Raw genomic sequence first — 23970 nt, forward strand, 5'->3', positions numbered from 1 at the left:
AAGTTCCTTCTCAAGATGTAAATGGGGGAATTCATGCACTCCGCAGCCCACAGGTCAAGTTTCTCAGCAGAGTGTCTCCATAGGAAAGAAAAAAATGAATCTCTTAAAACCTGGTGCACCTAAAACGTTAAATGCTTCAGAAGTTCTCCACTCTCTGATGACTGTACAGCCTGAAGGATTGTCTTAGCTACATTTCCTCCTGCTCCCCCACCTCCCCTGGGATGTCCTCTCTTTGTGCAGCTTGGCCTTGCACAAGGTCTTCAAGTTCATCCCGAAGCCTGCCTGACCTGGCTGGTCCTCCTGGAGTACTGTGAGCAATAAGCAGGGTGTAGCATGCCTTCAAAGGGAGACAGATCATTTCTACCCAGCACAAAGGACATTCTTGGCCCATGGAGGGTCTTTCCAGCAGCCCTAAGCTCCTGGCTCTGCTGGCACATGTCCAGAAGGATGTTCTAGCTTGGACTCTGTGCTGTGCCATGGTTGGGACCTTGGAAATAGTATTGGCAAGCACGGACAGCAGTACCCTGCAGTACACCTGGCAATGAAGAGAGCAATACGAGCCTGATAGGGATCATCCAATTTCACGTTTTCAGACAACAGAAAACTCCCAACATCTTCCACATCTCACATTTTTCCACCACAACTACGTGTTTCCCCCAGACAGGGAAGGTTCTACAGCTTGTTCTCTAGACCTGGCCAGGTCTTTGGTAATAACTGGGTCTTCTATGAATGCTCTAACTAGCAGAAGCCCCCTGGTATGTGCCTGAATCACTTAAAATATCAATATGGTAAGCATGTCTTTCAATGTACCAAGACTTTAATAAACATCACTCAATTGTTTCCATACTGAATTCTAAGAAACCTTCAAGTCAGTAACTGGCTCAGAGTTAGCTCACTGCACATTTAAATGAAAATGATCACATTAGTTAGGTTTTCCAACAGACCTGAACATGGTACACAAACCTATTTTATCCAGGAATAATGCATCAACCTGATTATTTTCATTTGAGGAATTTTGCTTTTGGCTGTTACTGCGATAACCAACTTCCCATTCTAAACTGAGAAGCCTGACTTATTTGTGAAACAGATTAAGCAATTACATGATATTCGCTCCACCCTGGTCAAAGACAAAATTAATTATCCATTGCCATAAAATTTTAAAGGGGAACTATAAAGGCTTAGCACAGTATACAGTATTTCTTACCTCATTGAATTCCACATCTCTTGTGGCTGCCAAGTCAAAGCCTTGCTGCTGGCTCTCATACCGAAGGACCCGGATCATCATCTGGTAAGCTGTCCTCACATCATTGCCATACAAGCTCTGTGTGTGTTTGGTGGCATTCTGCAGCACTCTCACAATCCGTATGGTTTTGCCTCCATCCAATTTGGTCTCATTTTGGTGTAACTTCTCATTCTGAATCAGAGAAAAGAAGGAAGAAGAAAGACAATGATGGGCTGGGGTTCTTTTATTCATTCTAGTTACAAAGACAATCATCATTTAGTGATTTTTGGCACAAAGGAGTTGTCTGATCAAAATGGTGTTTGTCTAGAGAAAGGGCTGACAGGACAACTCAATGGAAAGTGTAACAGAGCCAGAAAAGCACAATAATCCTGATGGGAAATGAGGAGGTTCAAGGACTCAGTCAATAGATGGAGTGCAGGGATATCAAACTGGAGTCTGCATTGATGAACATTTACAAAATAAAAGGCAAAACTGAGAAAACACAGCTTACCATGATTTTTAGATCCACAAAAGTGCTGGTGGTACAGTTGAAAAGCTCAGGAGGCAGCCAGCCCTTCTCAATGTTACAATGGCGAACTGCGTTTCCTAGGAGAAACAGTGCATTAATGGTAAATAATGTTCTGAATTGTGCTGAGTAAATCTTCATAGATTTCAGATATCCTGATCTTCCAGATTTCCCACATTTTCAAGTTTCTTAGAGCTATGCACATATATCGCTTTCCAAACTGGGGATTCCTGTCTGAATCTTCATGAACTGTTTTACTCAGGCTTTAAAGAAAGGTTATGGCAAGCTTCAAGATCTGCCCAACCGCTCTCATTCTTGCTGCCCTAACGTTCTCAAATGTATTCAGCAATGTATTTATAATAAATCTGAGCAAGACTGTGCACTTTCTCAGTACTTCTGAATATATATCCAGGCTCAGATTTCTGTGCAACAGCCCATATAGGAAGACCTCCCGGACAAATGCTGTCTTCAAGTCAAAACATGCTAGCATGTCTGCACGCTGCATGCCGTAAACACTTCAGCCAACATGTATAACTGCCTTTTGCCAATTGTGAATGGTCTGCGAGCAGCTTACTGTTTAATTTAGCCTATTATTTAATACTATTTGTCAAATCACTTTAAAATGTGACTCTTGGCTGCAGAGCCTTCACAGGGAATTGCAAATTATCCCATTCAAAATTTAGATTGTATCTAAGCCATTTAATTACTAATATCTAAAGAAGAATTACAATTAATTGAATAATACCTAATTATATTATTTCTCTTCCATGATTAGGTGAAGACAATTAAGCCTCAGGTTCTTTGTCTGAATATTAATTATTATAAAGCTTACTTTTTTCGAGTGTTCTGTAAAATTCACTTTAAATGAGCAATTTCTCCAAGTACCCTTGCCTGCTTGCCTATTTGCTAGAAGAGACACTGAGGTCAACCACAAGAACAGTGCAGAAAACTTATCTTAATTCAACTTTATACTGCTTAATAATGTAAATAATCTTTACTTACAGAAAATAAAAATCAATTCTATCTCCTAAAACCCTCAGAACAGGAGCTTGGTTGACCACACACTGACTTCCCCTCAGTGATATTTCAGGAAGTCACATAATCACCTATAACTCATTGAGCCTGAGAAGCACTTGCAGCAGAGATTTAGCAGGCTCAAATCTGAGACAGAGATTTCACTTCCCACAGAACAACCTTTGGAAAAGATAATCCCAGTTTCAAAATGTGTTAGATGTTTTTAGGAGCACACAAAACAGGTTGTCATTTGCTCGCTGTACAAAACAAGACAGCTCACGTGCTTTATGAAAGGCTTTTTCCAGCTGCCTGACTTATGGGTTAGAGAAAAGATGTTGGGTGGAAAAACACAAGTTCTGCTGTAACTCTTAGCTTTATTAGGCTGCAACACTAGTAAAGCAATCATCGCATAAAGGATTCTCCTCATTTTATCCTTGCCCAGAGGAGCTGTATCACCAAAGAGCATGTACAAGTCGAGAGAAGCTAAAAGTTACGTGTAAGAATTGCTTGACAAACAGAAAATTGGACTTATTTTGAAAATACAGATTTTCTGTTCTTTACATGTGTTTATCTGCTGCACTTTTGTATTTATTTACTGCTACTATTTTCAAATGTATTTTAACAGTTCTTTAGTTTCTGCTAGCTAAACTCGTCTGCTTGCAATATGTATGAGCAACGCTGTAATCTCCAGACCCGACGAATTAATGCCATTCCCTATGTAGACATCTTTTAACTCTTTTTCTTTTCCCCTCAAACAGGTATGTAGATAAAGTGGTTAATGTTTTACCCAGGGAACTTACCCACTGATCCTTTAGGACATGGCACAGCAGCTGGCTGGCCAAACTTGGTCTGTGGCCACCAAATACCAGCCTCGAATGCTTTGGGACAGCCATTATAAATTACTGAAAGCAGAAAAAGAAACGATACAATTTTGCTGACAAGATAAAAATCACAAGAAGGAACATATTCCAACCTGCCTAAAGGACCTTCCTGCAATTCCCAAGCCCTGTCAGGATACCTGTCCTCTGCAGTGCCTTCCAAGCTGCAGCCTGTCAGTGGCTCCTTATCCAGCAGTGTGGGCAGACAGGTACAGGCAGAGGAGAGCCCAGGATGATTATGGGGTTCTGGATTTTGGCTCTGCCTATCTCTGCTTGCTCCTTTATTGTGGGAAACGCTTCTCCTTCTTTTCACCCACACACTGTGGTGAGATGGCTGCTGCAGAAGCTTTGTGCTGATCACAGGAGGAGGGTGGGTGGGAGGGTGGAAAGGCAGGATGGGCAAGACAGGAAAGAAAGGTAGAGGGCACCAGGCACACGACACAGCCTTTGTGGGTAGTGGGTGTGAGGATCCTCTCCCACCTCTTCAGCTGCAGCACAGCAATAAAATGCTGCACTGGCAATGAGCTCACATTTCAAATAAAATTGGGATAAGCTTGCTTTATTCCAGTTTGATTAAAATTAAAGAAATACGAGCTTTCTTCTTTTTCCCCAGCTCCCATGAGTCATACTGGCACAGACTTAGGAGAAGAGTGCATGTTTAGGCTGCTGCAGCTCACGTTGTCCCTGATGGAAACACTCCACTGGCCTCACATGCATTCCTGGGTGAAGCTGCATTCCCACCACAGTGCACCCTTCCCCTGCCTGCTGCTAGCAGCTCAGATCCTACAATTAACTACAGCCCCACTGATCAGCAGCACTGGCTACACCGGAGGTACCTTCACAGCCCTTTGTGGTAACTTCAGCAAAAGGGTTGTCACAGCGGTTGCATTGCCGCCCGATGACACCGGGTTTACAAGGACACTGTCCCGTCTCCATGTCACAGGCACGTGTGTAGGATCCAGATGGGAAGCAGTCGCAGGGGTAGCAGGTGTCACTGCTTTGTGGCTTGTAGTAATTTGCCTAGAAGAACCAAAATGATAGACACAAAGTATTTGACTTCTATTCCAAACTGCTTGTGTTTCTGAAGTCCTGCTCTAGCAGCATGTGCATCATAAAAAGGGCTAATTTTACCAAGAGTGGGATCATAATGTTATTAACAGCAAATGTATCAGCTGTGGGAAGTGTGCTGTGTTTGTCCAGGCAATGCAGAGAGGCAGAGCTGAGCACAGGGAGATGGCTGGGCTGCCCTGCACCGCAGAGACCTGGTGTTTGGACCACCACTTGCAGACAGGGTGAAAGGCCCGTGTTAGAACTCATGTACTTGCTGCCAGTGCCCAGCAAATGTATTCTTGGAGGACTTGCAGTTTTCTGTGCTTTGCAATTCTGCTCTTGTATGGTATGAGCAAGCCAGTACAGAAACTTCTTGCACCGTCCACTTGTTTTTCATGTACAGGGTGGAAAGAATCAATGATCCCATATTCCAATCACATCTGTAAATGCTTTTGATCTGAGGTGTTACTGATTACACAAGAGTGTGGTGCTGGCACCCCACTGACTCGATTTAATGCAACAGTGTGTCCTGCTGGCATTTCAGAGGGGAGTACGGGACCATATTCACTGCTGCCGGTCTGCACTGGACCAGCCCCTCTGATGTCATTCAAGCCTGTTGTAAAACCTATTGTGAGAACTCCTTTGTAAAACCTTTGGGAGGGAGGTGCCTCCCCTCCTCTGTCCTCCTCTGTCCCTAGCAATATTCCTCTTAAAATTGACAGAGCTGGCACTGAAGAAATGATTTACCATCTCACTTACCTCTTCCAGCTGCTAGGCCTTTTGCTGGCCATTGCAGAGGGCAGAGCTTCACCCAGCTGGCCCAAGCTGTTTCATGGCTATTACTCACTTGTGATACACAAAACACCACCAGCACTCCTCTGCGCTCTGGTCTGATCTCCCTTGATAAACCAGGCTGCACTTCAGAGAGATCAGAGCCAGGCTTTCACCCTCACAGTTTTGCTTTCCAAACGCAAATAAGATAAGAGCTGCACAGTACAATTTTGTGAAGGGTGGTGCCAGCAAAATGTTTTAGGTAAAGATTAACTACACTGTGCACATATACGTATGATACAAAGCACAACTGTGTGTACTTTGTCTCAGATAGTCTCTTGTTGTAGCTATTCTGGTATTTTTAGACTAAAGAAATTTTGACTTAAGACTGGTTTCTTTTGCTTACCTTGCAGCGGCATTCTCCATTGGTCTTATTGCAATCAGAATCAAACCCTTTACTGGTCTCACAATTACATGGGCCACAGATGGGGTTTCCCCACCAGCCTCTGGGACAAGGCAGGTCAATCCTATAAAAAAAAAGTCAAATTGAAAACAAGTTCTTTTAAACTTCCTCTTAAAAGATGGGAAAAAAGAGCTTTGAGCCAAATCAACTTATAGAGTGCAATGTGTCTCGCTGCAGCAGCCAATGATCAATACATATATAAATATATATACACTGTAATAAATGAAAATAAGCAGTATCAGTGCTACAAACCCCTAGAGGGAATGCGCCTCTGAATGCTTTCAAGACCAGCTCCTCTTTATAAGGAGTATACATCTGTATGAGCAAAGAAAGTGCTCTTTCCTCTGGGAGAGGGCGATGGGGCCCACATTGACTAGTGGGAATCGTCCTGGTCCCACCAGTCTCAGTCCTCCACTGGAGAAAGCGCTGGCTGGGGCAGGCTGGATGCTGGACCGCCCCTGTTGGCTTGTGGTGGCACTTTAACAGCTTGGGCAGCTGCATACGGTGCTGAGCCCATGCCCTGTTTTACCTACTGCTACAAACAGCCAGGATGCAGCTCCCTAACATTTTATATTCCACCCGTCATCCCCATGGGCTCCTGTCCCAGCCCTGCCATGGGCAGCAGTGTTTATCCAGCCTGTGGGAAAACCAGCTCAGGTCCAAAGCTGGCTGCAAGCTTACCCTATAAAGACAAGTCACTACTTTCTGCCAACCTGGCTTTCTCGGCCAGCTCATCACAGGGTCTGAAAAGCCCTGGACTGCCACTGGGGAGGACATGTGGTTGGAGACATAGAAGAGAGATGGGTGGCAGCTTTGATGCAGATTATGAATCAAAGACTGTGATTCACACTATGACTGGAGAAGCACAGCTCGTCAGAGGTTATGCAGCAACCCTAAAGCCACTTCTGTGAAGGATAACCCCCGTTTTTGCTGGTTCTGTTTCTTCTGGGTGAGTTTCTGATGAGGTTTGTCCTACAGATGCCCCAACACCAATGCTGGTAAGGAAAGCTCTGGGAAGGGGCTGGGGCAGCAACCAGGGTCTCTGCTAGCTGGAAGTCTTTGTCAAGCAATAGACTGAAAGTCACACTGCTGATGTTGAGTCTGTGATCAGTGTAATGCACTGGTGAATGTAAGGAGCTCCCTCCCTGCTGCTCATTTTTGGAAAGAAAAGCTGTTTGCCATCTGTTTCAAAGACCACAGCTGAATTTTGTTTATAGTAATAGCTAGGTTTGTCCTTCTGTGCTTTATAATATGAAAAAACACAATGCTGCACTTGACATGATGTTAGTAGATAATGACAAGGGACAATGTCTCTGTGTTGCTAATCCAGAGGAATGAAAGATGAACTGGGCAACAGCACAGCCAACATTTGCCAGCCCACACAACAAAAGGCAGAGGAAGAAGCTTTTGGGTTTTCAAAGGGAAGGAAACATCACATGAGCTATTCCTAAATGGACAGACAAATGCACTTCATTTACACGTCATGAATGGCCCATATTACAGTAAATCAAAGTGCCGCCTCTGGGATAAGGCTGGTTGCTGAATGCTTATCTGAGGCCAGGAAGCTAGTGATGAGGGAATCTGCACGTTTCTCCCACACAGCAACAGGACATAGTCCTCCCAGACTGTCCAGAAGAGATGGCTTTTTGCCAGCCCAGGGACTGGACCCAAACTGCAAAGCTGTTTTGTCTGGCCAGAGGCCACCTAATTGGGTGCATCACTCTGTGTGTGTCCTGGGGGAGCTGAAGGAGAGACACAGAGCAAATTCAGGCCAAGTCCACCAGAAGGTACAAGTCAGATGCTGTGCTGTGTAACACAATACAACTGGTTGAGCTCTTGAGCTGCTGATGAAGAAATTCAGGCCCTGAATATATGAAAGTTTGCCTGGTACCTGGGGAGAGAGCTCAGGAGTGCTAAAGGGCAGAAAGCCTGCAAATACCATCCACTATGAATATTCAAATTGTAACAGGAAAGCTAACTGAAGCAGAAAAGGAAACAGGAGGACTGCTGCTGCCTTAGGAGAAGACATACCTGGAAGGATGAAGGAACCAGGAACAAAAACAATTCTTACTTGCTCTCGCAATACTGTCCATAGTAGCTTTGTCCACATTCACAGGTGTAGCCATGGGACGAGCTGGGTTTGTGCACGCACGTGGAGACATGTTCACATGGGTTCAAGTTACATACATCAACACAGTCTCTTCCAAAGTACCCTGGGGAGACAAGGTCATAAAATTACAGCAACCATTGTAATTTATGATTTGCATGTCTCCAAAAGACCATCTATTTTAAACTTATACACTAATAACACATCTTCAATAATCAGCAGATTCCCCCTGACATACTGTCAGAACGAAGGTACTCTTTTTCCTCTCAGCAAAAAAGATAGTGGGCTGTTCTTTTCCACAGTCTGTTAACATGCTTGAGGCACCCTTGTGCCTTTGGTTCTCAATTTTATATTCAGGGCATGTGTTACAAATAGTTTTGTATTCTCTCCCTGCGTGTATGGGAGGTGACTGCTGGGTGCTGACAGCATGTGCTGGCTACATGCACTAAAACAGAGAAAACATTCAAAGTATCTTGATTAGGATGCAGGGTGTGAGACTGAGATTCAACAGCAGAAAAGCCTGGGAAAGAAAAAAAGGAAAAGGAAAGAGATAGAAAGAAAAGGGGAGGTACATGGAAAGAACCCTTTGGACCAGACACCATCTTTCTGTTTGGTTGATATGTTGCCTAGAATAAATGATCCTTAGTCCATGACTGCAGTTTCAAGGGTGCTACTGTAAGACTGAGAAAGATAATACTGATTAGAAGAAGAACCAGAAGGTGAGCACTCTGCAAGCATGCTGCTGCTGCTGCTGCTCTTCTTCTGATGAGTGCATGGAGATGTGATCCAGCTCCTGGCTGAGTGCCTGGGATGGTCACTGGGTTACCTGGGTCACAGACGCAGGAGTAGCTGTCCCAGTCGTCACTGCAGTAGCTGTGCTGGGGACACGGGTTGGAATCACAAGGGTTATCCACTTCACAGCCCTCCTTCACGTTGATCTTGATAGCCTGTTTCATGTTGAGTGTAGCTATATTTGTAGATGTCTCTCCCATTCTTACACCCTGGTGACAAAAGACAATTGTTCTAAAGTTACTCTTCACTCAGAATACAGTACCATATGTTTCACTACTTCATTAATCCATGAGGGTACATTTTAAAGAAACATCACCTGCTGAGCCAAACCTAGAGTTTTTCTTAGATGCTGCTTCCCTGTGTAGGATTTGTACCTGGGACTGTGGATGGACTTTAATATTTTGATTCTTAGATATTTTGATGGAGAAAACAGAAATGTTCATGGATGGATGAAAAAGAAAATCCCGCATTTTCACATGGCTATTTTCTTAAATGTTCAAAGTTTGTTGCTACACATTTCATTTCATACCTGCATACAGCCATAGAATCCCTGCTGAACAGAGACTTGGTCTCCAGAGACACCTCCCACAATGATACTTTTCATTTTAAGTCCAGGTAGTTGATTTCCAATCTGCACAGTGCTCTGTTGAGGAAAAGGATAATCAATAAGAAGCAGCACTATCATCCTCTATGACACAGACAACCTACTTTCTAGTGATGGAGTCAAGCAGTAGCTGACAGTATATTCAAGAAGAAATATCAAAGCAGTGAGGAGCTAGGCATCTGAATGTGGCTTTTTACAGACTTGTTCAGAAGATATTATTAGGCTTAGTAAGTTAATATAATTTTATTAGACAAATCACTGCCCACAATCCTTTATCCTGCTTTCTCCTGAACACATTTCTGTAGTGCATAGTGGCAAAGTTATGATGCTGCCTTACCTGATACATCCCGTAATCCAAGGACATGACAGCAAGGTACTTGATGTCTTTACCATCTTTAGCACTCTTCAGCTCTATTAATAAATGATGCCATTCCCCATCACTGACTCGTGACTGGCTCATCTTCAAACTAGCAACCTGGCTCAGGCCACTGTACACTTCAAACTGCACATAGTTGTTCAATATCTGTTGAATAAAAAAAAAAACAAACATGCCTATTTTTTGCTATGTATTTGTATTTGATACAGATAATAACATTTCCTAAGACAACCCAAAAGAGAAAAAAGTCTGAACAGTAGAGAAGGGAACATTTGTTTGACATTCAGACTCTAACTTGCCCTACTGACAAAGAACCAAAAAAACAATCAAGAGACACACTTGTTTGCATCTGTATTAATGCACGCTACTACCTCTGTTAAAAAAATTAATCTTAAACCAATGCATCTGAATTTTACACTGATTTTATGATCTCTGTAAAAGGCTGAAGAAATCATTTGTATTTACTGATGTGCATTCTAGGTGGGTGGATGAAGCTGGGTAGTTCATGTGGCCATACCCACCGACGGTGGAGATTTTCTTAATTCTTTTCTAACCAAAGGCAGCCACATTATTACCTGAATGTTGATCTTGGATGCAGTCCCAGCATTGGCTTGCATTAACATGCCGTTGACTTTTCGGGTTCTGAACATCAGCCCAATGTACCACGGCACCGAGATGGTAATGTCAAGGTCACTCCAAATGATAATGCTTTCGCCACTGAATCGCTGAGGAGAAGGCATTGCTGTAAATAAAGAGGCAAGAGAGAAACAGTTTATATCCATCAGGACAAAGGTTTAAAGGAGAAATCATAGAATCATAGAATCGTTAGGGTTGGAAAGGACCTTAAGATCATCTAGTTCCAACCCCCCTGCCATGGGCAGGGACACCTTACGCTAAATCATATCACCCAAGGCCTCGTCCAACCTGGTCTTGAACACCGCCAGGGATGGAGCATTCACGACCTCCCTGGGCAACCCATTCCAGTGCCTCACCACCCTAACAGGAAAGAATTTCCTTCTTATATCCAACCTAAACTTCCCCTGTTTCAGTTTTAACCCATTACCCCTTGTCCTATCACTTCAGTCCCTAATGAAGAGTACCTCTCCAGCATCCCTATAGGCCCCCTTCAGATACTGGAAGGCTGCTATGAGGTCTCCACACAGCCTTCTCTTCTCCAGGCTGAATAGCCCCAACTTCCTCAGCCTGTCTTCATACAGGAGGTGCTCCAGGCCCCTGATCATCCTCGTGGCCCTCCTCTGGACTTGTTCCAACAGTTCCATGTCCTTTTTATGTTGAGGACACCAGAACTGCACACAATACTCCAAGTGAGGTCTCACAAGAGCAGAGTAGAGGGGCAGGATCACCTCCTTCGATCTGCTGGTCATGCTCCTTTTGATGCAGCCCAGGATATGGTTGGCTTTCTGGGCTATGAGTGCACACTGAAGCCGGCTCATGTTCATTTTCTCATCAACCAACACCCCCAAGTCCTTCTCTGCAGGGCTGCTCTGAATCTCTTCTCTGCCCAACCTGTAGCTGTGCCTGGGATTGCTCTGACCCAGCTGTAGGACCTTGCACTTGGCATGGTTAAACTTCATAAGGTTGGCATCAGCCCACCTCACAAGCGTGTGGAGGTCCCTCTGGATGGCATTCCTTCCCTCCAGCGTATCAACCGAACCACACAGCTTGGTGTCATCGGCAAACTTGCTGAGGGCGCACTCAATCCCACTGTCCATGTCAGTGACAAAGGTGTTAAACAAGACCGGTCCCAACACCAATCCCTGAGGGACACCACTCATTACTGGTCTCCAAATGACGCTATGTGGTGTTGATGGCTCAAGGTAGCTAGTCCCTTGTCCACTGAGCTATTTTTAATCCGCTATGGAGTGAGAGCCAGTCTAGGAGAGTCACTCTGAAGCAACTGATAATACTGTGAATTCACAACCTACCCTTGTTGTGGGGCAGGCACCTTGTCTCGGTACCTGCACTCAACAGGTAGCACCCCCACACTGCTGCGGCATTACACAGGTGAGGGTTGTTCCTAGAAAGGTAAGCTCAGGTTCTCTACTGATAGTTCTGCTGATGAGTGGGTGGACAGAGAGGAAGTATGAGGGCAACAGTTGCTGCAGATGTTTTCAACATATCCTTGATTACCTGCTTCTAATTAACAGATTAAACACAGAGGAAAAGGCTGGGAGGCAACAGGAAGTATTAATTAGTTATAAATACTCTAAGGTCAGATTATTTAGCTGTCTCAGCTACGCAGCCTGTTCGTAAGGAGAAAGCTTGTGCGGAATTGCCTAGGTTATCTGCCTGCAGTATCTCAAGGTGGCAGCTGAAGAGTTGCCTGCCCTCTTCTCTAACCTTGCACAAACAGATCCCCTACAGGTAGACACTGATGACAACCTTCAATGGAAAGCACTTTGCCGATGGAAAAAAAGGGAACACCCACCCTTTGGGCTTTTAAAGTAGCTACCTCAGGTAACAGGAGCTACAGTACCATGGATTAGTTGATGCCACTGATCAGGAGCACAAATTAAGCTGTGTGAGCTCTGTGCTATGTGCAGCACCTCATATAGCACCTCCACCATGTGTGACACCTTGTAGCAGGATCTACCACCTGGCATCAGCCCTTGCCTGATGTCCTCAATCACAGGCATCCTGGTGAGGCTCATGGAAGGTTTTTGCAAGTGGGAGCAGGCTTTAGCAACTGGGTTCAACTGCCACAGATTAGCACCCGGCCTTGTATCTCAACATGGGCTGAGCCCATGTGGATGCTCAGTGAGATGACAGGGTTTAACAGTCTCCTTTGACTTCTCCACATTACCGTATCTGCCAACTCTTCTGGATTTTCTTGTAGTAGAAGAGACCATATACATATACTTGTATATACAAATGCATGTGTGTTACTCTAAGGTGACAAGTCCTTAGAAAATGGTAGAGACATCATAGCAGAAGATGGAGTCAGGTTGATGTGAAGTTGCATCTTCTGGTGGCAAAAAGCCCAAACCTCGAATTCTGATATATCTGCCTTGCTGGTTTGTGTAAAGGGAAAGGTTGTAGTGAGGGAGTGTAGGGCTGTTTGTGAGAAAAAAGGTGTTAGTGACTAGTGGACTACCACTGGCCAAGGCGGAGATGTAAATTGACTGGTACTTCTTTAAGGTGTTACCCAACCACACCACAACGGGGTAAGTGCAGGCAACATGAAGAACAGCCCTTCTTTCTTCTGCTCCAGGCTGTGATTTTCCCCTTGCAGTCATACTCAGTCCTCCACGAATGGTAGCATGGGCAGATGGTGGAACAACTAAAGCTCAGCCTGCTCTTGAAACTCAAGACAGCATTTTAAACTGCTTTGCCACAGCTATTCCTAGCTTGCTTAAAACCTGAATCCAATGCTCAAGCTCTGTCTATCTGGTCCATGGCATGATTCATCAGCGAGCGCTGCACATCAGTGTAAAGGTAACCAGGACATCAGTGTTGAGCAGGATCCTTTCCTCCTCTGGGTATACACATGCAAAAGTCAGCCCTCTCCTTCCTCCACTACCCTCCTGACCTTCAAAATGACCTCAACTTCCAACCTCTTTGCTAGTGGTTTTCTAGACCACTGCTGAGATTTTTAAGTCTTCCTGCCTGAGCGGAGCAGAAGCAGGATGCAAACCTTGCAGGCTTCCCACCTGCTGGAGGTTGGGAATGCTGTTTGCAAGTGCTTCAGCACAACTCCTGGGAGAACTGGACTGGCATGGCAATTAGCCACCTTCTTCCTTTTCTCACTGGTGGTGACTTTCTGCGCTTGCAAATACCGTTCCCTTCCCACACCTCCTCCTAACTCCTCTCCCTTCCCTGGGGCCAGGGTGCACCTTCCTGCAAGTAAAACAGACATCCCCATCCGTCAACCCCCTCTGACCTTGCTCCTGTCCCTGGCCCTTTCCCATGCCTGGGACCAGGGGTCTGCTTGGAGGGGCCGGTGGCTACATCTAGTGTACCCAAATGGGATCTGACCACCCCTGTCACCACAGAGGTGAGCACACGTGCTTCCAAGCACAACATCTCCCTGCCATCGGCGATGCAGTGATTCAAACCGTTTTCTCAGGGTTTGTCACTTTGAAGTGCTGCCTGTGTATTTACATACACTTTTCAGAAACTCTTTCATTTAAAAGGCCATCAGAAAGACAGAGGGCCTGGGGAAAACACATGTAACAACTGCAAACCTGTGGTGTTCAGTCCAAGACTAGTGCAGTGACATTAGCCACCCAAGAGCATGCTGGGCACGGCTGCTAGATCTTCTTCACAGCACTGCAGTAGTTCAGTTTTTAAAAGAATAAAATTACAAAAGCAAAACTAATTTTTCCCTAATTTTATCTTCTTTCTATAGAGGGAGACAGGAGCTGCCAGAAAGTGAGTTAGCAGGCCCTAGGAAGGTGGTGAAGGTAAAACACCCCATCCTCAGTAATGCAGACGAGGAGTCCCTGTCTGGGGGGTTGGAACTAGATGATGTTTAAGGACCCTTCCAACCCAAACCATTCCATTCTGTGATTCCTTTCCCCTGTAACTCACCCTGCAGAACGTCATTTCCAAGCCAGAAACTTGTGTACTCTCTTCCTAAGCTGCTGCTTCTCAGGAAACAGAAGAGCAGTTGCCATCAGCTAGATCTGGCCCAGGCTGAGGCATACCATGCTAAAGTGGTTTGCAAATCACTGTGGTGTGTGCACCTCACCTTGGAGACCTGCTATACCACAATCCACACCCTGCTTAGACTAATCAAGAAGTCTGGTTTGGGGTAGATACATCAGAAGAACAAAATCCTTGATCACACAGCAAACTATTGTGGGCTATCACGAAAATGAAGACCTACCACCTCTGCATCAGAGGCCAGAATTTGGATTCTGTTTCTAGGAAAGCCACCTGTTTAATCAGGTTTTCTTTCCTGGAAGCCTCCAGGAAAACTACGAATGAGCAACCCTCTGCTAGATGTGGAGATGCCACCTTACAGTGGGCAGCCTGCTGCCCACTGATCCCATGGGACCCCTCACGCAGACAATTCCTTGCTTCCTTGGGAAGAAATGAACTGCAGGTTCTTCACGCCCTATAAAACACACCTACTGCTCCTTCCTCTTCCTTTATTAATGAGGTTTTATACATATACACATATCGTGTTCAGTCAAAGAAAAACCCCATAAAACTGAAAGTGCTCGTACTCAGCAGAGTGCCTTCTTGCCAAGAAAGTGGTGATTAAAACTGCACATTCATCCCTGGTTTGAGTCAAAGCCCAATAAAGTCAGCGGGATTCTTTCCACTGATTTAAAGGGGCTTAGGATCAGGCATTTTCACTATGAACAAATTACCAAATACTGCCAAGTTCTGGGTGACTACTTTGCTTATGTAAGTAAATCAGCGAAAGCTGCTGTTAACTCATGACAGCTATCATATTTATATATAGGTGATCTCTAAAATCATTTCAAATAGATAAAGGGTGACTACTAGTCTTAATGGCAATTATCTGTTTCCTAGTTTCCTATCCTTTAAGCATCACAGTTTGACATATGTGCTATGAGATGTTAATTATGGGTAATGAAACGTTCACACATGACTATACATGAAGTGGTCTTCGCATCCCACCTTGCTCGCAGTTTTTCCCTCCGTAGCGCACGGGGCACTCGCAGATGTACGTGTTCCACTTGTTGATGCATGTGCCTCCATTCTGGCACCAGTTGGTTTCACAATAGTTCCTCTGTGCTGCACAGCCTGAAATTCAGGAAAACAGCTATTTTACATGGTTTGAACAAGAAAAAGGCTTTGAGCGATTCTATCTGAGTTTTTATGTAAAAAGAAGACATGACCATTATAGGTTTGGTTTGGGCTTTTTTAATATCCTCGAAGTCAGTGAAACAAAATGTGAATGGCAAAAGTTTACATGAGCTGAGCAAGTGTCAAATTCATAAAGACAAATCTATCAGAGGCTATTAAATGCAGTCACTGAGCTGTGAATCTTTGGGAACTAAGAGAAAATATGCAGGAAATATCACTGCATGCTTTTCCTGGTTTTATACTCTTCCCCTGGCATCCACTGCTGGAGACAGGCAGATCAACTGGTGCTGTGACTCAGCACCACTGTTCACAACTTACCGTCATCTAACTAAGACACTAATCAGGGAAAGGCAACGGGCAGTGGAATTATGCTACTATACATCAATATTTTAAACACGTTTCCAAATGAGGAACAAAAATATCCATCCTAAAAAGAAGCATTTTATGGCCTTCTGATGTGTATAAGATAAAACTCGTGTTTAACTAATATTAGAGACATAACTGTTAAAAAAGGTCTCTAAGACAAAATAGCTATTTGAAGCGTATGCTACGACTCCCTTCCTAATCCATGATCAATGCAACATACCTAAGAACTGCAATTTAGCTCTTACACAGACCTTCATCAGAGTGGAAGGAACTTGCCATTGTTGCATGTAAGAACCAGTTTTATGATGATGAGAACATGGTGTACACCAGAACTAATCCTGGGATCCCACTAATCAGGGATCCAAGGACTGGAAACCAAATCAAAACTTCCAACAGGCTGCTTCATAAAGGAGGTTTCAGATTTGGAGAACTGCAGAATTTGACGCACCGAACAAACATAACTTAAGAAATAGTCTTAAAAAACATATTTTTCATGAACTAATCCCACTGGCTTTCAGAGCAAAGTGACATTTAAAAGGTAGTTAAAAAAAAAAAAAAAACAAACCAAAAATGAGACGTTCATTTAGGAGTAAATTCCTGGGTGAAACTCTTAACAATGCAGAAAGTCTAAATAAGACTGGCCCTCTTTTGCTGCTTAATCCTCTAAGTGTGTGCTGTACCACAGGCTATTGTGTGTGTCCCTGGCACAGGCACAGACTGCACCTTGCTCAAACAAGCCAGGTCTGGATGGAGCTGACGTGGTGGCAGTGCAATGCCCAGCAGCACCTTGAGCTCCTTCCACACGGCCTGTGGCAAATGCTTTGCACTCAGTACTGCTAACAGGGGGACACTGCTATCTCACATCCCTCTGGCCCCTTTCTGGGCTTTGTCCAGTGCTGCCCCTTTGACATCCTAAGCCCCGCTAGACCCAGAGAGAGCTTTCTTGTGCTGACTTTTGGGGCAGCAGTCACTCATACCTGGCAGAGTGCCATTATTGGCGATGAAACTAGCCATGTCAATTGGCTTGCTGTCGATAGAGAGGTTCCTCATGCAGCCGACAAACTGTCTGTTGTGCACTGGGAAATCTTCCGGCAAGTTTGGGACACCGCCAAGGAGAAGAGGGCCAGTGAGGTCCAAAGATCTGAAAAAATAAAGAAATGCTCATAATTTCTTGTACAGGGTTTGTTTCGTTTTGTTCTTTATCTTACTGCTTCCATAAGCACATCTGAGCTGTTTAGTCTGCCTATATTGCCATGAACTTCCCTCTGCTACATCAGCGCTTTCAGAGCTTGTAATCGAAGGATCTTCCAGAAACATCACTAACTTTTAACGTGGGAGCTGTCATCACATACAGAACCCTATGACCTCTCTGTAACAGTGGCCAGTATGAAAGAGAAAATGAAAATTATGGAAAAATGTGCAGCCACAGGACACTTCCTTCTGACTCCAGTCATGCTCCTCAGCACAAGGGTTGCGATGCTGTAGATTTTGATACAATTACTTAATTATCATACAGCGATGACCCTTTTAAAATCCTCTGAAGATCTCAGTCTTAATAACATTCAATGGATGCAGGTTCCGCTGAATGACTCCACACTTTGTGAAAAGTGTATGACCTGGTCAGTTTGAATTAGCCCTGATTTTTATGGTGCCCTCTCCTCTTGGGATTTTAGAGCAGCATGTGTACCTCAATGGTCTTTCTGCTATCACTCATTACCTTATATTCCCGCTACATTGCTTGCTGTCCATCTCCTCTTTAAACTCAAAAATACTAATCTTTTTTGGTCTTTCCTCAAAGAAAAACTTTTCTCCTTCCTAACGATTTTCAATGGCCTTTTCTGTGTCTCATTTATTTCTATCTCCTTTAGAGACAAGACTTTCAACTTATATACTTAAATGACAGACATAATAAGCTCTTCAGCAATCACTTTCATTAATGAAGTCTAACATTTTATTTGCCCTTCTCTCTACATTTTCATACTGAGTAGATGCTTTTTGTGGGATGGCCACACTGAACTCCGTTTTTGGAGGTTTTTTTTACATTTTACAAGTAATTTGGGTGCATGTGTGTATCTACACAAAACTCTCTGCATTCCACCCAGTTTATTGCCAATTGCAGTAGCCTCCAACAAATTCCATTGCCAAAATAAATCTTCTTACTTTTTCTTGTTAAATCATAACTGCTTTTCCAATTCTATTTGCTTAGTGGTTAATCACATACTGTTGACTCTCCCCTGGAAGAAGAGAATGAGTGGAACAGGCAGTAGAGGGAATCCTTACTTCTTGGAGCCGGTCTGAGTCCCCTGGGCAGCGCAGGTGTAATTTCCAATGAGGCTCCCGAAGCGCACGGCTACTGCTGTGTCACAGTCATCCACAGTCACCACTGCCACCTTCTCTCCAGAGGGCCCATGGGGAATTCCTAATCGCCCAATGTTGGGCTTCAAGAAAGAATTGGCACATGTCATAAAGTCCTACGTACACATGGGGTTTAGATGCTGGTTCAGCCAGCTCAACAACATACTTTGTCCTACCCCCAAAGGGGACTAAAATAGGTTATGTAAACAAAACAGCAGAAGTTAACTTGACCTATGACATTTAGGCAAGGAAAAAAACCCAATGGATGACTTCAGAGAGAGTTTACAGGGGGATATACAGCATGGCCAGAAATGGCTTTGGGCTTTTCCACCGCTGAACTGCTTGGGCCCAAATCACTTCAAAGAGGCTTTTTCTTAAGTCTGCATAGCAAACTCTAACAATTCTGCTCATTTTGTAACTCTTCACCTCAAATGAAAGAAGTCACTTGATTTTTGACATTGTTTCTGCCCAAACACAGAAAACCATAAAATGATGTAATGTCACAAGTGAGGCTAAATAAAGGCTTAAGTCAAATTTTCTCCAATGGGGATACTCTGTCAGGGCCACCAGAAACTAAGTGCAGGTTCTTATAAAGCTGTAGTGAAAGGTTGTCTCATAACTGGGAGGGGGCTTAGATAATGACCTCTCATTTCAACTACAAGATAGAGAGTGTGTATAAAGGCCAGCATAGCAGCCTTAGTAAAGAACTAGACAATTCTGTAAGAAAACTGTTTTCCATGTTTAGTGTTTGCAGAACTACCGAACCCTAATCTACCACTGGCTCAGGATCTCTGCAGACTTCAGGGATTCAGGAGAAGCTGAACGAGCCTGAGTGCTGTTGTTCCTCTATGAGCAAAGGGAAACCCCACAAGAGTGGAGTCACCAGGATCTGACCAGACACATGGCACAGCCGAAAGCCATAGAGGTATTCTTATGATGTGTTGATCAACAGTAGTTATAACCATATGAAAACAGCGGACAGCTGGACATCGCACTGTAGTTTGCTGTATGGACACTTTAAAACATATATTACTCAACTGCATACTGAAATCCCTTATTTGCAGAGTAAATACAGAAGCAGTATAGGGATAAGAAGTGCCCATTGTTTTTGTTTCGGTTGTACACACATAAATTTGTTAAAATACATACAGCCATTTTGACCACGCATCAAAATGAAATACAGATTTATTTCTAAGGACAATTATCCCAACGTATAAAAACATTTTTAAAAGCTGCTTCCTGGTGTCAATTCCAGTTGGAAAGTATTTTCCATTTCCTCTACCAAGAACTAATGTGATCACATATTTTGGCAGTGGCACAGTATAAGGTTTTGAACTCTCCTGAGTGATATTAAGTCAGATTTTATTTTTTCCGATACTCCCAGGCCTTTGCCACTGCCTAGCCTGGAACGACAGGAAGCCTACATATTTGCAGTGCTGAAAATGTTATTGTGTTAGATGATGGCAGTGTTTGTTAGTGAGCAGCTTTTCAAAGTGAATGAAAAATTACATAGAAAATTAACGAAGCCACTGGCAGCCCTTCCCTTCCAAAATTAAAATGTTTACATTCTGGGTGCTACTCCTATTCATTTGAAGGAACGATCCGATTGACATTTGTGGTTTTGTGCTTCACTGACATAACTTATTGTTTCTTACATGGGCGCCTTGACAAAGGCAGGGTAGTTATTCTCGCAGCAGGGGGGATCTGCCCAATGTTAATCAAGATTGCAACCTGATGAGAGTCAGCAGTTTGCAGCTGCTCCTTCACAGTCAACTAGCTGCAGTGGCGCACTGAGTTTTTCTGTACTTCTATTTAACACAGAAACTGCAAAGTGTTTCTCTAGATGTTGACTGTTCATTGCAGTGCAGATCTCCGGCATCTTTTTGGCTCTGATAACCACACAGAACAACAAGCTGATGAAGAAGAAATAGAATATTCCAGTGAATGAAAAGAGACCTACTTGCAGTTCATACTTAATTCAAACACGTCATAATTTTCTGACCATGTCAAAAGGCTCATTTGACACAAAAGGCTTTTCCCAAAATGTAAGAATATGTTGACGGGAGAGGAAAGAGAGATTTTTCTAGCTGATTTAATACGACATGGACTCTTTTTTCTCTTATATATGGCAAGTGCTACACTACTCATCATCTCAGCGCCTAGTATAGGGAATACTTTATCAACTGAAATAATGTGAAATAGTTAAAAAGACTGGAACAGAGGGAGCCCAAGTTAGGAGCTCTTTCAGAGTTACATCATGAAACTGATTTTATTCATTTAATATTTTGATTAATACTAAATATAGTTTGCTGGTGAATCAAAGGATATTTAGAGCATTGTGCATTTGAATAGTTGAGTGCTACAAAGAGAATTAATCACACAGCATGAAACTTGGGGTCTAACGACAAGAATTCCTATAGCAGGTTCAGAGACCATCAGCTATAAATGATGAAAAGTAAGAAATATATAGCTATTAATTGACTACAAAACAATTATGCCCCATGGAGTGATTAAAAGGCAAAAAAGGCAATACAACAGTGGTTTGTTACAAAGATGGGCATGAGACAAATTTCATGACACTGAACAAGATAGAATATTTTTGACCATTTTGAGTTCATTTATTAAAAATAACTTTTATCTAGAGCATATGCAGCCAGAGCAATGGAAAGCTTACCTTATCAAACAGACAAAATGGACTTGGCTTCTTTGGCCTAGCAAAGTAAAGGCTGGGGAAGGGTTCTGGAAAAAAGATGTTGTTACTGCAACAGACAGATTGCAGAACAAATGGGTATAAGATGCCCATGAGTAAAGCAAGCTGGAAGGCACCAGGTGATGCTCAGTCATAGGAGGATCATCACTGGGAAAACAGCAAGGGCAAAAATTATAAAAAAGAGCTTAATTTGTTTGTGAAATACACACAAAAGTGAATTGCCAACACTAAATGGTAGCACGCACATTCACATTTCAGGTATGATCTTTGCCTCGATGGAATCCTACTGGAGCAAGACTGATCCCTAACAGTAGGAACAGCTAACACTAACCAGCATTAATTTACACTATTATTTTCTGGAAAAATGTTCAAGGAGTAGGATCCCTAACAGTAGGATCAGCTAACACTAACCAGCATTAATTTACACTATTATTTTCTGGAAAAATGTTCAAGGAGTTAAAAGCCAGACTTTCATCTGGGTACTTAGGAGTCCTTTCTGCCTGTCAGCCTCATCTCCTGAAACCCCATGCTACCCGAAAGGCAAGTTTCATTAGCTGTGCCAGTTCTGCACCCGTGAGTAAATGTGCAATGTGGTGTACAGGAATTTACCAGCATGACCCCCATTAATGGTAATACAAGTCATGTAACTGAGTTACTGCTCATGGGGCTGAAAATTTACCTTGTGCTGCCTAACCCTAAAGGCTCCTTTTTTGCCCAGAAAGAGGTTGGGATTCAAACTTCAAAGACCGCATGCTGTAAAATTAAGTAGCAAGAACGGGTACCAAACAGTGCTAGAGACAGAACCTGGTCTCCCTTAAACAAAAACTTGGAAAACTGGATTTATCCTGGATTCAAAAAGGAAAAAAAAGAAAGCAGTCCTAAGTGTTGCAGTCTATTATCACAATTACACAGTGATCTTCAAACGTCCTGTGAACTCCATATAAAGCGTGTCGAGTCTGTTGTACTGACCCTTGTGTTTTCTTGTTATAATCACATACAGAGTCACTTGGCGAAGAATCAGCCCTGACTCAGGATCCACATGTGAGAGCAGAAGGCACCTACCTTTCTTTCTACCTGTAAAGTAAGATGAACCACATTTATGTTCCTCAAATAATGGCAATTAGTACCTAACATTGTACATAATGTCATGAAATAACCTTGCCTCACTGTTCTTTCCTGAAGGAAATTAGTGGTTTTGATCTATGGATGGACAATCTCAAATCTTGTGTCTAACCCCTGACATTCAACCCTGTCCAGAGTCACGGGCAGATTGCACGAATGACAGCTTCCCTTTCTGACCACAGCGGAATTAACAGAGACTCATCTACTGTCCTCAGTGGTGACCTAGAGGAGTGACCTTCTCCAGCTGCAAAGGTGCATGCAACTCCCTTTGGCCACCTGCGCTGACTTTCTCAGGTTGCAGTGAGAGAACAGCACCACGAAGGTATTTTACTAGTGATGCCAAACCTGATTTCTGTGAAACCCAAGTACAGAGCAATGAACTGTTTGGACTTCTCCCCACAGCTTCACCAAAAACACATGTAGATTCTCCCAGGTGCACGCAAAAACCCTGAGAAGCTTAATCTGTGAACTTGTGTTTTATAAATGAAGACCAGATAGAGGAGAAAAGGTCATCAAAACACATCTGTTTGTAGTTTGCAAATCTACTGCACAAATCTACTCCCATTCCACTTGAAACACTAGACATGGATATTCCTCTGTATCTCAGTTTCATTGGAATCCTCTATTATTTTAAAGTCAATATTTAAACTGCGGGAGCCCACACAGTTACTTATTAAAGACACAGATGGTCTAACGATGCAGAGTGAAGTGGAAAAGGCAAACAGATTAAGGGACAATAGAAGCCTTGTCTTAAATACTTAACTGTTATGTTTTCACATTAAAAATACCATTGTTTTGAAAAGTCATGATGCAGAATTGTTGGAAAGGTTTAAGCAAATAGTCCAATCTTTGTAACCTTATTTTGAATTAAACCAGACTAGATACTGTACATGTAATAGAAATACTACAAAGTGCAAATGTTTGTTTAGTCAATCAGCAGCAGCAGTGACACTCAGATTCCTAGATCCCACCCTTTTATTAGTTAATCTGCAAGATAACAGTGCTTTTCCAAAGGTCCCACAAACATCTCCTCTACCAGAAACACCTTTTCCCAACTTTCATTCTTAGATAAACAATTGCCACTTGACTTTTCCCACAGATGGAAAGAGGGAGAGTGTTTTTGTCTGGCCATGGGAGTGTTCCAACATCACAGATATTCCCTGAACTCAAACTGAAAGCTGTGCTCTCCATCCCAAACCTTGGCTATGAGGATTTCCGCCACTTTAGCCACACCATTGAGCCTGTTGAAGGAGCTTGAGGAGACGATTCAGCAGCAGACTGTAAATATGGCCAAGACTTTGAGAACACAAACTGGGAACCCTTGCAGATGAGACATAACCCACCTCATTATTCTCAGCATGAGGAGACCTGTTTTCTTGGGGGACAGATATAATGTTGTATAACTTAAATACTGCATTTGCTCAGCTCACTGTACTCATTCAAAAATGCATCTATTTTTAGGAAGTTGGTCTTTTTCTAAATGCTTTGTGTGGCATAGCTTTAATATGCAGAGCTTGACTTGCCTTTTTAATAAGTGCAAAAGTGTAAAAAGAAAAGCCATCCTGAAGTCAGTGCCAGCCTTTCAGTGCTTCCAAGAGTCTGCTTACCGGACAATAAGTTACCCTTCTGTTTTTGTTAATCAGTAGCTAATGATTTATTGACTGTTTGGAGTGGTTAAAGGTTAAAAAGAATCTGTTTCCTAGTTATTTTTAATACAAAAACTCCTCTCCTATGCACTGTTAGTGTGCTGGTTCTGACCCCACCACCACCCAAAGTTATGGGTGGAAAATGCCTCATGTTCATACCGTTTGG

At 43.3% G+C, this 23970-nt stretch overlaps 1 protein-coding gene and 1 long non-coding RNA gene across 7 annotated transcripts in view; one reads left to right on the forward strand and one right to left on the reverse strand.

Annotated features, from left to right (window-relative positions):
• The window catches only part of CELSR1 (cadherin EGF LAG seven-pass G-type receptor 1), a 163952-nt gene that overhangs the window by 28768 nt on the left and 111214 nt on the right, over positions 1–23970 (reverse strand). For all 6 annotated transcript variants that reach the window (XM_057417818.1, XM_057417817.1, XM_057417816.1 and 3 more), the window contains exons 6-18: positions 18252–18409; positions 16949–17112; positions 15417–15542; positions 10379–10545; positions 9765–9950; positions 9353–9466; positions 8858–9032; positions 7996–8137; positions 5868–5988; positions 4477–4660; positions 3563–3664; positions 1734–1828; positions 1205–1414 (exon numbers count right to left, since the gene is read on the reverse strand). In XM_057417818.1, the coding sequence (XP_057273801.1) occupies positions 1205–1414; positions 1734–1828; positions 3563–3664; positions 4477–4660; positions 5868–5988; positions 7996–8137; positions 8858–9032; positions 9353–9466; positions 9765–9950; positions 10379–10545; positions 15417–15542; positions 16949–17112; positions 18252–18409 (1944 nt within the window). The remainder of the gene's footprint in view (positions 1–1204; positions 1415–1733; positions 1829–3562; positions 3665–4476; positions 4661–5867; positions 5989–7995; positions 8138–8857; positions 9033–9352; positions 9467–9764; positions 9951–10378; positions 10546–15416; positions 15543–16948; positions 17113–18251; positions 18410–23970) is intronic.
• On the forward strand, positions 1224–23531 carry LOC130603798 (uncharacterized). The gene is made up of 3 exons (XR_008973285.1): positions 1224–1288; positions 22037–22480; positions 23258–23531. It is a non-coding gene; the product is annotated as an uncharacterized LOC130603798 (long non-coding RNA).

The sequence above is a fragment of the Pezoporus wallicus genome, unplaced genomic scaffold (assembly GCF_028554395.1).
Source record: "Pezoporus wallicus isolate ANWC-B61680 ecotype Strahan unplaced genomic scaffold, APGP_CSIRO_Pwel_v1 contig_5542, whole genome shotgun sequence".
NCBI classification, from domain to species: domain Eukaryota; kingdom Metazoa; phylum Chordata; class Aves; order Psittaciformes; family Psittacidae; genus Pezoporus; species Pezoporus wallicus.